We start from the raw sequence: 12726 nt of genomic DNA, 5'->3' as shown, positions 1-12726 counted from the left end.
CCTCTCCAGGACGTTTGGAGATCACAAGAGTTCCAGTATTGAAAAAAGCTTTTGTTCAAACCTTTTCTTACTTTAGCTCATCTGAACCCGGATCATCTGATTGTGTTATCTTTGCCTCATAAAGCTCGTCAGAGCGACTGTTGTTGTGATTTCTTGCTAGATGTAGAAAGCTGTGTGGTCTGTCCAGCTCAGCAGACCGAACGGTGAAAAATGTGCCAATAAAAAGGTTCGATGCAAAGGTCAGAAGTGTGACGCAGCTTAAAACACTTGTGATCAGGCTGAGCAGCAAACAGGAGCTTACAGCTGGGACAAAGCCCTCACGGGTCAGAGGCAACACCGAGTCAGGACACGGGCGCTGAAAGTCCACATTTAATGAAGCATAGAAGGCAAAGCACCATTGTTGGCATACACAGGCTTTATACACACATCAGTAACAGTCGTCTCCATATGTGAACATTTACAGAGTGGAGGTGGTGCAGGAAAAACACAAATAGCTCAACACAAAGAACAGCACACGGCAGCTTTAATGAGCTTTATATGGCTTTTAAAAGCTGAGGAGCTATTTATATCCTGAACATGTAAACTGTGGCCCCGACCAATGAGAAGAGAGAACTGGAAACTGAAGGCTGCTCATCATCAAACGTCTCGAATATCTTATTTGAATCCTCTTCGCTCCGTCAGAATCAGATGAGACGACGGAGGCGAGTGCGTGAAACAGGACACGTTTAGCACAAACACGTCCACGAGCGGAGCTGAAACTGACGTTCACAGACCTCACACACCGATACTCGTGTCAGAGTTTGATTACAGGAGAAAACCACAGAGTTTCCATTTCTGTGTCTACATCCTGAAACACTTCCTGCTTCCAGCTGAGCTCGGTAAACACCGTACCCGACACGCTGCTGTGTAACTGTTAGTATAAAAAACAGATGCAGTAGAAACATTCGTGTTAAAAAGTTAGACTCGAGTATAAAGTCATAAAAATCCAGATCGGAGCCTGTCAGTACCGTGTGGGCTTTTCTCAATGCACCGAGCAAATATATTAGGCTTTAAATAGATTTCATCAAAAACATCTCAGGACCTAAAAAAGAGAGAAGCATTTACAGGCATGTGGCGTGCTGCGCAACAGCAAAGGTCACGTGATAATAAATACAAACCAAGGCTACATACAAACAACAGAACAGCAGCGTTACGCCGCCGCCCGTCCGCTGACAGCTCATCTCAAAGTGCAGGAAATAAAAAAGTTACTGTGGCGAGAACCTCCTCAAACCTCACACCAGGTTTTAAAGGAGTCCACCAGAGCCTCAGTGATGAGGAACCACGGCAGGAACCACCGCGGGAACCAGGGTCCAAATGAAGCTCAAAGAGCCAAAAAGTCCACAAGTCTGACGGCAGAAAGTTCGAGACTAATTTCCTGCGTTACAATCAATTTTCTTAAAAAGGCAAAAAGGCCCAGCGTGAAGCTACAGGAGGAATCTGCTGACAGTCCGTGCCTCGAAGCCGGAGAACCCCAAAACGTCACTATGTTCCTCGTTATTTTGTCCTGACACACATTACACGAAACATCTGCTGCTTTTTCATGTGGACACATAACAGGAGGAACTCTGACTGCCTCGGACAGACCCTGGACAATCAGGCCCTTCAAATACAAGTTCTTGGACTTTTGGTGGAACGTTGGAGAAACTCTGAGGAACCAGACTAAAGTTCCACTTCTAGAACAGATCCGAGGACGCGAGGCTCGAGTCCAGGTTGCTTCTGACAAATATGTCGTCAGACCGACCGAACCGCCGCCACCGGATGTTTCCACACATTTGCTGTAAATTATTTCTGGTTTAATCAGTGAGTGATGCTGCTGTCAGTGAACCTATCACGACTCAGCTCTGCTGCTCAGCACAGACCGAGCAACAAATCTGGGAAGCCAGACGGTGGCGGCGAAGGCGGCCTTCAACGCGTTTGAAGCAGCGGGTTCAGCCGAGTCACGTGTTGGACCAGAGAAAGGACAGGAAAGTGATTGGCTGGACCCAGACCACACCTTCACGTCATTACAGAAACAAAGCATCTCATGCTGTGTTTGAGGGAAGTTGGAAATAGAAAACTTTTACAATCAAACGTTTTTAGATTTTCGGATTGTAAGAACCAGTGAAAGGGTGAAATTCAAAGATGCTTTTTAAGTTTAAAAACATTATGCTTGTTTATACATTTCCTACTTTAACAGATGTTAATTTCTTTGATGTCCTGAACTTTTGTACCCAGAGTCCAGGTGAATCAGCCAGTGTTGACCTTCAGGTTGCTTCCCCAGATTTCTGAAGAGTGGGACCAGTAAGCAGGTGAGCTGATGTGGTGTCCAATCAGGTGGCCTGGTTTGTAGCATTTAAAAATGACAGTGAAGACCACAAGCAGGGGAAGAAACACATTTACTGGGTCACCGAGCTGAGCTCGACTGCGTTTGCCTAAAATGTACTTTGTTTAATTTCAAAAGATCCAATCAGAACGGTTTGTCTGCTGGGGATCAACAGATAAACCAGGTGAACCAACCTGTGCCGCCACCCTGCGTCTGTCCACCGGGTTAGTGTCGGGTCAGGGCTGGGTCAACTGGGTTTGGGTCAGGTCCACCTGAGGCACGTGGGTAAGGCAGGTGTGGGAGGTCACACGGTGGTCATGAGCTTCAGCGAGCCCGACCTGAATCGCAGGATCTTCTTCTTCAGGTTGTGAGATGCCTTAATCTTAACAAAAGCCTTTGCCTGAGCTGACATCATTTCCTGCCCCGTCGCCCTGACCCCAGCTCCCCCCAGCTGGCCCCGCCCCCTGCCCATGCCTCCCCCGCCACTCTCCTCAGTATCGCTGGTGTTGGTACTCTCCTCCACGTACTCCTCCTCGCTGTCTCCAAAGCAGTTGGTGGTGTAGTTGGACCTCTCGTCTTCGCTGGTGTCCACGATGGTGGAGTGAAAGAGTGAGGCGCACTCAGCCGAGTACTCGGAGTCACTTCCTGCTGTGTAAGAGTACGGGCTGGTCAGCCGCGCTCCGGCGGGCGGGTACACGCTGCTGTTCAGCAGCTCCTTTCTCTGACGCCGCTGAGCGCGTCTAAACGCCTCGTCGTACGGGACCTCCATCATGGCTCGTAACCGCCGGTAATCGTTCCTTTTGTACTTTGGTTTGGCCACGACCACGACCTGGTCGCGTCCGTGGTGATGGTGGTGGTTACCACTGCAGCAGTGATGGTTTCCATGGTGATGGTGCTTGGATATGCTCGGTCGTGCGCCGTGTAGTGCCGATGGGGGCTGTCTGTCCAGCACCCGGCCTTCTGGGATGGATGCAGGTAGGCGCTTTATTCTTGAGGAAGCAAATCTCTTGGAGACTTTAACGTGGGCGGAGCCTCCATCTTCCAGGAGGCGGGACCTGTGGTGGAGTTTGTCCTGTCTTCTCTCTGGCGGAGGCTCGCTGTGCTCAGAGACACGACTCGTCTTCATCGATGAGCTCCTCACCTTCACATTCTTGAAGCCGCCCTTGCGGAGTTTGTGCTGGTGGGCGGGGACGTACCTGTTGGTAACCGTGTGACAGCTTCCTCCTTCGCCGGCTGCTTCGTCCTGACTCTGGGAGGAGGACCCCACACTGGTGAGCTCCAGCGCTGACCTTCCTGTTCCTGGACTATTCCTGGGAGTACTCGACTGTGTTTTCATGACTGGAGCAGATTTCAGGAACATCTCGTGGTCCGGGGGGGAACATGGCGGTTTGACCTCTTTGGGGGCGGGGTTAGTTTTGGGACTGCCCAGGTCCCTGAAGTTTTTAGGGAGAGTTTTGGCAGACAGCGTGGCGTGAGGAAGATCTGCTTTGCTCTTCTTTCTCAGACTGTTGGTGCTGCTGTCGTTGTTGTTGGCAGAGCAGCTGCTCTGTACGTCGTACCGAAGAGGAGAGCCGGACTCGCCGCTGCCCCTCCTGAAGCCATCGTGCATCGCCTCAAAGCCGCCATCCTTCAGTACGCTCTGGGTCTCCTCCAGTTTCCCGTCCACAGACCACTGCCTCTGTGGAGACGAGGTCCCAGCTCCCTCTGCCGATGTTCCTCTAGCCGTCCACGAGGCTTTAAATTCGGATCCACTCAGAGTCCCAAAACCAGAGCCAGGGCCGGACACCTGCCTCACACACAGACTAGCCTGCCTGAGGATGCTCTTTGAGGGGTCGGTGCTGATGCTGGTCCTGGGTTTGCTGGTCCTGATTGGCTGGGCCTTCCTCTGGAGCAGGCTGTAGATGTAGCTGTCCAGTCGCTTATGGGAAGGAGTCTGTGAGGAGGAGGCCGGCCAGGAGGAGCTCTGAGATACATGAGGGGCTGAAACAGAGGGGGGAAGAGCTGAGGTGTCTGCCTCATCTCTGCCGGGACCTCCGAAACCCAACATCTGCAGAAAGGCGGGGCTTTGGACCACCACGGCGTGCAGAGGACTCGGGTAGCGGTAAACATCGTTGCCGTTTCGGGCCACCAGGTCACAGTGGTATTTAGACTGAGGCTCAGTGGAAAGAAAGGATGAGGCTGCATCCACAGTGGGCGGGTTTGGAGCCGAGAGCGAGCGGCGGACCGTAGAGGATGATGACTCATCACAAAGCCCTCCAACCAGGACGCCACACTCCAAACAGCTGGCCAGCTCATCTGCAGACAGAAAGAAGGCGACATTAGCGAGCAGACCGGGGGTGTTAGTTTACATGGCGAGCGCGTGTGATGGCGAGCGTGTGCCCTCCCCTCACAGCTTCAAACGTAAACACTGTGAGCTTATTTTAACGCCGCTGTGTTTGCTAACAGCTGACAGGAAGTTCAGGGAGAGCAGGCCGTTTCCAGGCAGCGCTGCTCTGACGAAATGCTCGGCTGACTGCGGTAATGACTCTGTTTGGCTCGCTGTGGAAGCTCGGGCATTAGTAAGTGGAAAATTCTTTCAGTGGAGACAGTGTGCTGTGAAACGTTAACCCTCCACACCCACTGCTCTCCCTGCAGCGGAAATCAGACCGAACACAGCATAACCGTGTGGGCCGGCTCACGGACGAAAACGCCGTTTATTCAGCAGCTGAAGTCTGGGAACAAAGCCGAAGCGCCGCCGACCCCGCGGGGCCAACGAGAACGCCCACGCTCACACATCACACACAAACACGACCGGCGGCTCGATCCACAGCAGCTCTGAGCTCCCACAGGAAGGAAGCTACGAGGCATCCACACACACACACACAGAAAACACACACACACACACAGGTTGTTACTCCACTGTGATGGGCGGAGCCTCAGGTCTGGTGTCTTCGTGTAAACTACGGAGCATTAAAGTGCCGCCGCTGTGACGGCGCTCTGGCAGGCGTCGGTCACCTGAAGCCGATAACGTTAATGAAGTGTCGCTGATGTTTTTCTCGCTGTGATGCGCCGCGCTCTGCAGCGGGGTTGGTGTCTCACGCCGGCACTCGGGGGCTTCGTGGACACAAATAATCAGAGAGGCAGGAATGAAAGAGAGCGTGAAGCGGACGTGCAGACGGCCCGCGGCGCCTGAACATGACCATAGAAGGTGACGCTGTAGCGTCTGATGGTGCGTGCGGGCTGGTCGTGGCTCTTGGAGTACTTGTTGCTGCAGATCGGTCGCACAGAGACAGAAATGCGTGGGCGTGTTCACGCCGCTTATCTGATGATGTGTTAGTGCCAAGTATGAACAGTGCCTCAGGAAACCTGCAGCGCTCGAGGTTTGTTTAAAGGAATCTTCTCTGTGCCGCCAGAGGAAGCCGGCAGACTCCCGCTGGAGGTCAGAGGTCACAGAGTGGCTCGTTTTAATGCAGACAGACTGGCTGTGGGGCGCTTTTTCATCACCCTGTGGGATCTGCAGGCTTTGCTCATGCTGAGCAGCGAGACTTTAAACTGATGTTAGTTAAAGTGCTCCACAAGGTCTGCATCCTTCAGCCTCAACAATCACAGTCCAGCCTCCAAACGTCCACATGCTCAGTAACGGCAAACATCCCCAGCTGTGACCCAACACGCCGTCATCCTTAGAGACGTGCAGGCCCGCTGTAACCGAGCATCGAGCTGGTCCTCCACAGCTCCACAGCCGCCCGCTTCTAAATCAGCTGCCATCATCAGGAAGCTAACACGTCCACCCAGTAATCTGAAAGCTTTTATTCTGAAAGTCCAACTCCTCCTGTGTGTGTGTGTGTGTGTGGGGGGGGGGGGGGGGTCATTGTGTGTGTGTTTACACATCAAAGTGACCAAATGGAGCTGAGTTGAGTCATGTGACATCAAAGAGCAGAGGTGAGGAGGGGCTGTGTGTGACCTCACAACAATCAGCTGTTTGCTCACACCTGACAGCAGGTGTGAGCAAACAGCTGCAGCAGCAGCGCACATCTGGACATCACGCTCGTTGCCTTGAACGAATGTTTTAGGGTCCGCGGCAGGAAATGGCACAGCAGATTTCGATCGGACGTTTCTGATCAGCAGGGGTCTGCGCGAGGTCACGGCAACTCCCACCATCCTTTACATACAGTCTATGCACAGAGTGGCGTTTCCCGCCTAGAGGGCGTGTGTACCTGTGGATGGCAGGCGTCCATCGGCGTCAGCCGTCGAGCAGAAGCATTCGCTGAAGACCGAGTTAGACGAGTTGGAGAGCGAGCCGGACGCGGCGTCGCTGAGGTCGTAGAAACCTGAGGGAGGGAGGAGGCAGGATTAACAAAGCTCAAATTTACATCTATCGTCATGGCAACAGTTAAAGACCTCACTTTCACTCTGAAAATCTGACATTTTTTATTTTGAAACTCGTTTTTCTGCTCAGCTCAAAACAGCTTCCTGTTTAATCACAGTTTAACCTCCACCAGTCACAGCGCGCGCGCGGACACACACACACACACACACAGGTGAGGCGTACCTGAGCTCGGTCGGCTGTCGGGCTCATGTGACGTCTCGGTGTCCAATCGCAGGTCACTGATTTGTCGGTCGAGCTCCTGCAGCTGAGCGATGAGGCCGGCGTCCCGCCTCCTCAGACAGTTCTGACACACAAACACAAACAGCTGAGATCGCACAACAACAACAACACAATAACAACCACAGCCTGAATGACTAACAGAGAATAAAAGGTGACAATCTGGACTTTTGATTTATGTTATTCACAGAGGACCTTTGACCTTTGTATTAAAATCAGTCAAAAGTATTTTTCTTCATTTTAAAAACATTTTTATGGTTTTTATCTTTGATGTTTCTGAACTTTTAAATCTGGACTTTTGTGTGTTTTTGTCATCACGTGTGCAGCAAAAGTCAAACTCAACTTTTGTCTTTTCACGTATTTCTAAAAAATGTTTTTTCTCTTTATTCTCAGGTTTTTATTTTCAGGCTCTGAGGGTTTTCTCCTCGCCGCCGTCGGGTCAGCTGTTTCCTGTTTCGTCTCTGCTCCGAACATCAGAAGAAGAACGGGAGCACTCATCCCAGAGAGAACAGACCTGAGATCAGCCGACAGATCAAACTTCAGGAGCACGCGAGGGAGGCTGAGCTGACGTGAAGACCTCAGACTCAGAGCAGTAACGCTGCCCCTGATTGGTCCTGCTTATAAAAATAAAAGCTTTGAGCACAAACAGAAGAAAACCGGAGGCTCTTATCAGTGTGAGACCAGACACTGAAGGTCAGAGGTCACAGAGACACCAAACATCCTGGATGGTCCTGGGACAGACCGCCGGGCCTCAGACCGTAAGATTATTGATTACTGATTATTGATGGAAGAACAGGAAGCAGCTCAGACTTCAGCCAAATCAGGAAGTACCAGCTGACTCTAACATCCAAAATCACCTCAAACATTTTTCACATCGAAACGTCCTGAAAGGCTTTAAAGACAAACAGGAAGTCATGTGACAAAACATGTAGCTATAAACAGAGACCGAAGGTAACGAACTGATACACACACACACACACACACAGGCTGAAGCAGCCCCTCCCCCAGCTACAATGGAAAACATGCGGGCTATGCAGCGCTGCTGCAGGTCATGTGCTGCATTCCTGCAGCTGAACTGCAACACAAACACAGCTGCTGCCACCACCAATACATCATCAATAGCTGATCAATAATAAAGGATCACTGTGTGTGTGTGTGTGTGTGTGTGTGTGTCTGCAGTTCAGTAGCAAGCGTCATGTTCAAACCCATCCAGCTGTTTTCTCGATCAGCTGACTGCTGGCCTCAGTCTCGCACGTGGTGATATTTTAAACCAATCAGGACGAAGCGGCTTCGGTTAGATCGATGCTAAACACGACATCACACACACGCAGCCGTCCTGCAGCAATGAGCATGCTCCAACTATAAAACACACGTAGAGGGTTGGAATTAAAGGTTTAAATTCACTATCTACCTGACTCCATTCAAAAAAACACAGATTTTAGCTCAGAGTGGCTTCAGCGGCCCAGTGTGCACTTTGAACTCATTAATACCCGAAAAGACACAAAAACACAAACTAACCGCACAATCCGGACAGCCCACCTGTTCGCCCAGGTAACACTGTTTCTACTCACAGCTTGCTGTATGTCTGCTCGTTCAGCTTCACGAATTTACCCTGAGAGACGTTTAAAGGGCCTCTGTGAGCCTTCAAAATAAAAGCCTGCCTCTTCACCATCATGCTGTTCCAAAAAAAGAGCGAAGAGCTGACCTCATGACTGCGTCTGTCCTCAGCGCTTTAATGTGCAGCAGCACGAGCTTCGCTTCAAGCCTGGAAGCTCCTCCCTGCTGCGTTCACTGCTCCAAACGCTCTGCAGCCTACCACAGAGCAGCCAATCAGGCGACTGATCCTAAAAACAGAGCTGATGTCACAAATCAATCAGCTGTTCCAAAAAGAACAAAAACAGCATGTTTAACGACACTGATGTCCCTATAAAGTTACAGGTTACTGTAATCAGATTACTCTGTTCCGACACCTGTGCAGCGATCGGCTGGTTTCAGTGAAGAAGTGGGCCAATCAGAAGCCTCCAAACAGCAACATGGCGCCCAGCCTGACATCACAGCAGTACATACTACAGTACAGTACACACAGTACTACTGCACACAGTACAGTACACAGTAGGTCAGAGGTCAGAGGTCACAGCAGCCTCTCAGTTCAGACTTTGTGGACGTTGCGGGTCGGACCAGAATAGCTGTGAGACACGGAGCGTTCTGAGCGCGCTCAGTCCGTTCTGAGTCTTTAGAGAATGAGTCAGCCGCCTGGTTTGTGTCTCAGCTGAAAGTCGAGCTGCAGAGTTTCCAGCCGCTCGCAGGAATCTCCATTTGTTCGTAAGGGGAGGGGCGGGGCTGAATGTGGTGGGGGGTCACTAATGCGATCCAGACTGCGAGGAAGAGCTTCAGCTGCAGGACAGACAGCAAACAAATGCTCGACCAGCTCAGACATGTGAGCCGTGAGCAGATCTGAGGTCAGATCCTGGACAAGAACACAGCGCCTGCATGTCCAGGCTTCCCAACGTGCACCTGAACGCGCCGTGACCGTGCAGATGAAGACGAGGAGACTCTTCCTCCCCTCTGTGCTCCTCCATCTTGTTTGACTTCACGCCCACACTTCAAAGCTCTTACTGACACGCCGGTGCGTGAGGAGCGGCACCTGAACGCAGCATGGGGACGACAGCTGACGGTCAGCTGACAGGAAGTGCTCTCAGCTGAGACCAAAGTGAAGGCCGGGCCGTTCCAGCGTTTCCACATCTTCAGCTTCAGCCTGACATCAACCTCGGTGTGACATCACTTCCTGTTTTTCTTCTTCCCAACTTGAAGCTTCCTTGGTCTCTGACCTCTGACCTTTTTGGTTTCAGCTTCACGTCAGCCTGAAGCTGCGTTTGTGCTCCGCCCTCAGTGAACACCTTCCTGATATGTTTCTGAACTCAGTCGCTCATTTCAGGTGACGCCGACTCAAACAGGAAGTCCAGGTTTGTGCAGGTACGCAGATGTTCTCACTGTTCTCAAGTCCGACAACAGAGCAGGAGACATTCACAGCAGCCACAGAGGTGTGATTGTCCCACAGCTGATGTAGGAGGCGTGGCCTGACAACAGGTGACTTTCCAATATGATCGATCAGCTGTGACACACGTGCTGGGAGGACCACACACACACACACACACGCTGGTTTATTCTCCACAGTGAACCCTCTGACGTTCACAGCAGCTTTGAGGCCTCATAGGAAATCTTCAGGAAAAAAATCAGAAGCCTGTTCCTCTTCCTCTGATAAGTTATCGCCATGGAAACCGCTGCTCTGGCATACCTGGCTCAGGTGAGCTGATCTCAGGTCAGCCTGAGGAGCTCCTCAGGGCTCTGTGCTCAGTCCTCATCTCATTTCTGTCTGCTGCACACTCACTGTGAGGTTCCGCCTCCTCGTCTCTGCTGTTACCGATCGTTCGATCAATTCTGTGTTTTCGCTGATTTTAACCTGAAATTTAAATTTAATAACTCGATCTTCTGAAACCTGCCCAGCAGGTTCAAATTCACCAGAAAGAACTCATTTATTTTGAATATTTATTGATGTAAATAACATAACATAAAGTGGAGTTATTTCTTTGTGATAACAGCATAATGATAAAATACGTTTGTTTTAATCATTTTTAATATAAACGTATACTTTTAATTATTAATGAACGACATTCTTTTCTTTCACAAACACATTTTTAGTGTTTTTCATGTAAAATATGGAGAAATGTAAATATTAAATGGTTTTTGCTCACATGTGATGGAGATTTGACACTTTATCCTTTAACTGATCATCACTGATCAGCTGACTACCTGCCGCTCTGCACGTGACCGTCAGGCTGACCCCTCCCTGCACCCTGATCCAGGCTCACAGAGGTCAGAGGTCATAGACAGACACAGGAGAGGACCTACCAGCTGTTTCTGGAGCAGCAGGATGTTCCCCTCCAGCAGCTTCTCCTCCGAGCTCAGCTGAGCCTCTCGCCGCCGCCGCGCCTCCTCTCGCGGCTCCCGGATCCCCAGCGCGGCCCAGACCAGCACCTCCTGCCGCCGCCGCAGGAGCTCCAGCTCCCCGAGCCCGGACACGGAGGCCTCCAGCCGCTCCCGGACCGCCGCTCTGTCCCGCCTGCAGGTCCCGGACGGCAGCATCTCCCAACAGAGCTCAGGGCGGGAGCATCCCGCGGAGACACACCTGCCGAGCCCACCTGGACCTCACCTGAGAGCCCCGGAGCGCGAACCGGACCCTCGGGTCTCCGCCAGTGCCGTCGGCAATTCGCTGCAGGGTCTCCTCGGGCGGTCCGCAGGGAGCTCCGAGCCTCCCCGGAGCCGCCGCACGCACAGAACCCGAGAGAAGGCGCAGAGATGCGGGCAGAGCTACGAGCTGCTGCTGCCGCCGAAGCTCCGAACACACTGAACCTCCGCTGCACGCTCTACCACTAAACCCCGCCCCCTGGGCACAGACACGCCCCTCACAGTGACGGACCAGCAGACAAATGCGCGCTTCCTGTCCTCCCCTTCAAAATAAAATACCTTAGTTTCACTTTAAATACTGCAGAAGAGCTCATTCCACGCTCCTAAAGGATACACACGCTGTGAACCAAAAACACGATTCAAGTTTTCATGTAGAGTTTGAAAATGTGTTTCGAGAGTTGATGTTTGAAGAAACGAGGCCCGATTCTCACATTAAATATGAACAAACACAGTCATCAATGTGAGCATCAGGACAGATGATCAATAATATCAGTCATAAAATTCATTAAAACTACAAACACATTCGATCCTTTTCAGGAAATGAAGCATATAAAAGAGAAACCGTCCCAGTGGATAGTGAGCATGCTGAAATATGAATTTATTATCATTTACGTTTGTGTCTCCTGATCTCTGCTCAGGTGTTTGCAGCAGAAACGAGTTTTTAACTTATGACTGGAGTCGAATAACTGCAGACGAGAGCAGCAAAAATACTGAATCACTGTCAAGGCTTTCATTTTAACATCGGACCGAGCATGTGGTTTTATTTTGGAGGGCGGAGTCAGGGCACTTCCTGTCTGATTATGTTAATTAGCGTTAGCTTGATGCGCCGCAGCTCAGGCCGGTCTGTTCTCTGACGGTTTCCCGCAGGTCCTAAAGCCGTCAACTGTCCGATGTTATTAGAACCGCTTCATGTTTTTAATAAACCACAAACTGGAAACATTTAGTTTCTATTTTTTTATGTTACATTAGAATTTATTGTCACTAAAAAAGGAAATAACTGCAAACAACAAACAAAGTTCTGCCAAAAACAAACTTTTTATTAGAAGAAGCTTTTATTTTTCTAACAGTTCATCTGCAGAAGCGGGGGGCGTGGCTGAGAGCTGAAATCGTGTTTGCACCCGTCATCACTTTGACTTATCTTTATTATTCTCCTGCAAACAGCTGAACAGACAGTGAGAGGTCCTTTGTGTGTTTTTTGGGTCACAACAGTCTCAGTCGGTTAATGAGGTCATGCTTCATTAACACGTTAATATGAGGCGCTCACAGCACAGCGCCCCCTGCTGACCACCTCCTGTCTGACAGGCCGAGACCTCGTGAAGCTGATCAGAGATCAGACAACATAACACAAATCATCAAAGTGTAGCAGGAGGGTGTCTTGGAAACCTCACAGCGCCAGAACGTGGCCTTTATCTCAGACTGGGCGGGGCTATGATGGCGTGTGAGGTGTTCCTCTCACAGGTAATGATGATGGGTGGAGCAGCGCTGATGTGGACGACGTACCGGTTTGTCGTGGTGGAGCGAGCTGAGCGTGAAGGTGAAGCTGACCTGTGGTGGGACA

At 50.9% G+C, this 12726-nt stretch overlaps 1 protein-coding gene across 2 annotated transcripts; it reads right to left on the bottom strand.

Annotated features, from left to right (window-relative positions):
• Positions 1-356: 356 nt before the first annotated feature.
• On the bottom strand, positions 357-11309 carry dact1 (dishevelled-binding antagonist of beta-catenin 1). Of its 2 annotated transcripts, XR_010096593.1 has the most exons (5): positions 10833-11309; positions 6870-6990; positions 6535-6648; positions 2536-4636; positions 357-2357 (listed from the first exon to the last, which is right to left on the bottom strand). XR_010096593.1 is itself a non-coding variant. In XM_063499488.1 (4 exons), the coding sequence occupies exons 1-4, from the start codon at positions 11064-11066 to the stop codon at positions 2646-2648; spliced, it is 2460 nt and encodes an 819-aa protein (XP_063355558.1). In that variant the 5' UTR covers positions 11067-11309; the 3' UTR covers positions 357-2645. The 2 variants fall into 2 exon arrangements, 1 of the variants encoding a protein (XP_063355558.1); XM_063499488.1 differs by having other exon boundaries at positions 357-4636.
• Between the last annotated feature and the right edge of the window lie 1417 nt (positions 11310-12726).

Source organism: Pelmatolapia mariae, linkage group LG16_19 (genome assembly GCF_036321145.2).
Source record: "Pelmatolapia mariae isolate MD_Pm_ZW linkage group LG16_19, Pm_UMD_F_2, whole genome shotgun sequence".
NCBI classification, from domain to species: domain Eukaryota; kingdom Metazoa; phylum Chordata; class Actinopteri; order Cichliformes; family Cichlidae; genus Pelmatolapia; species Pelmatolapia mariae.
The sequence above is the reverse complement of the archived record's forward strand: the minus strand, read 5'-3'. Positions and strand labels throughout refer to the sequence as shown.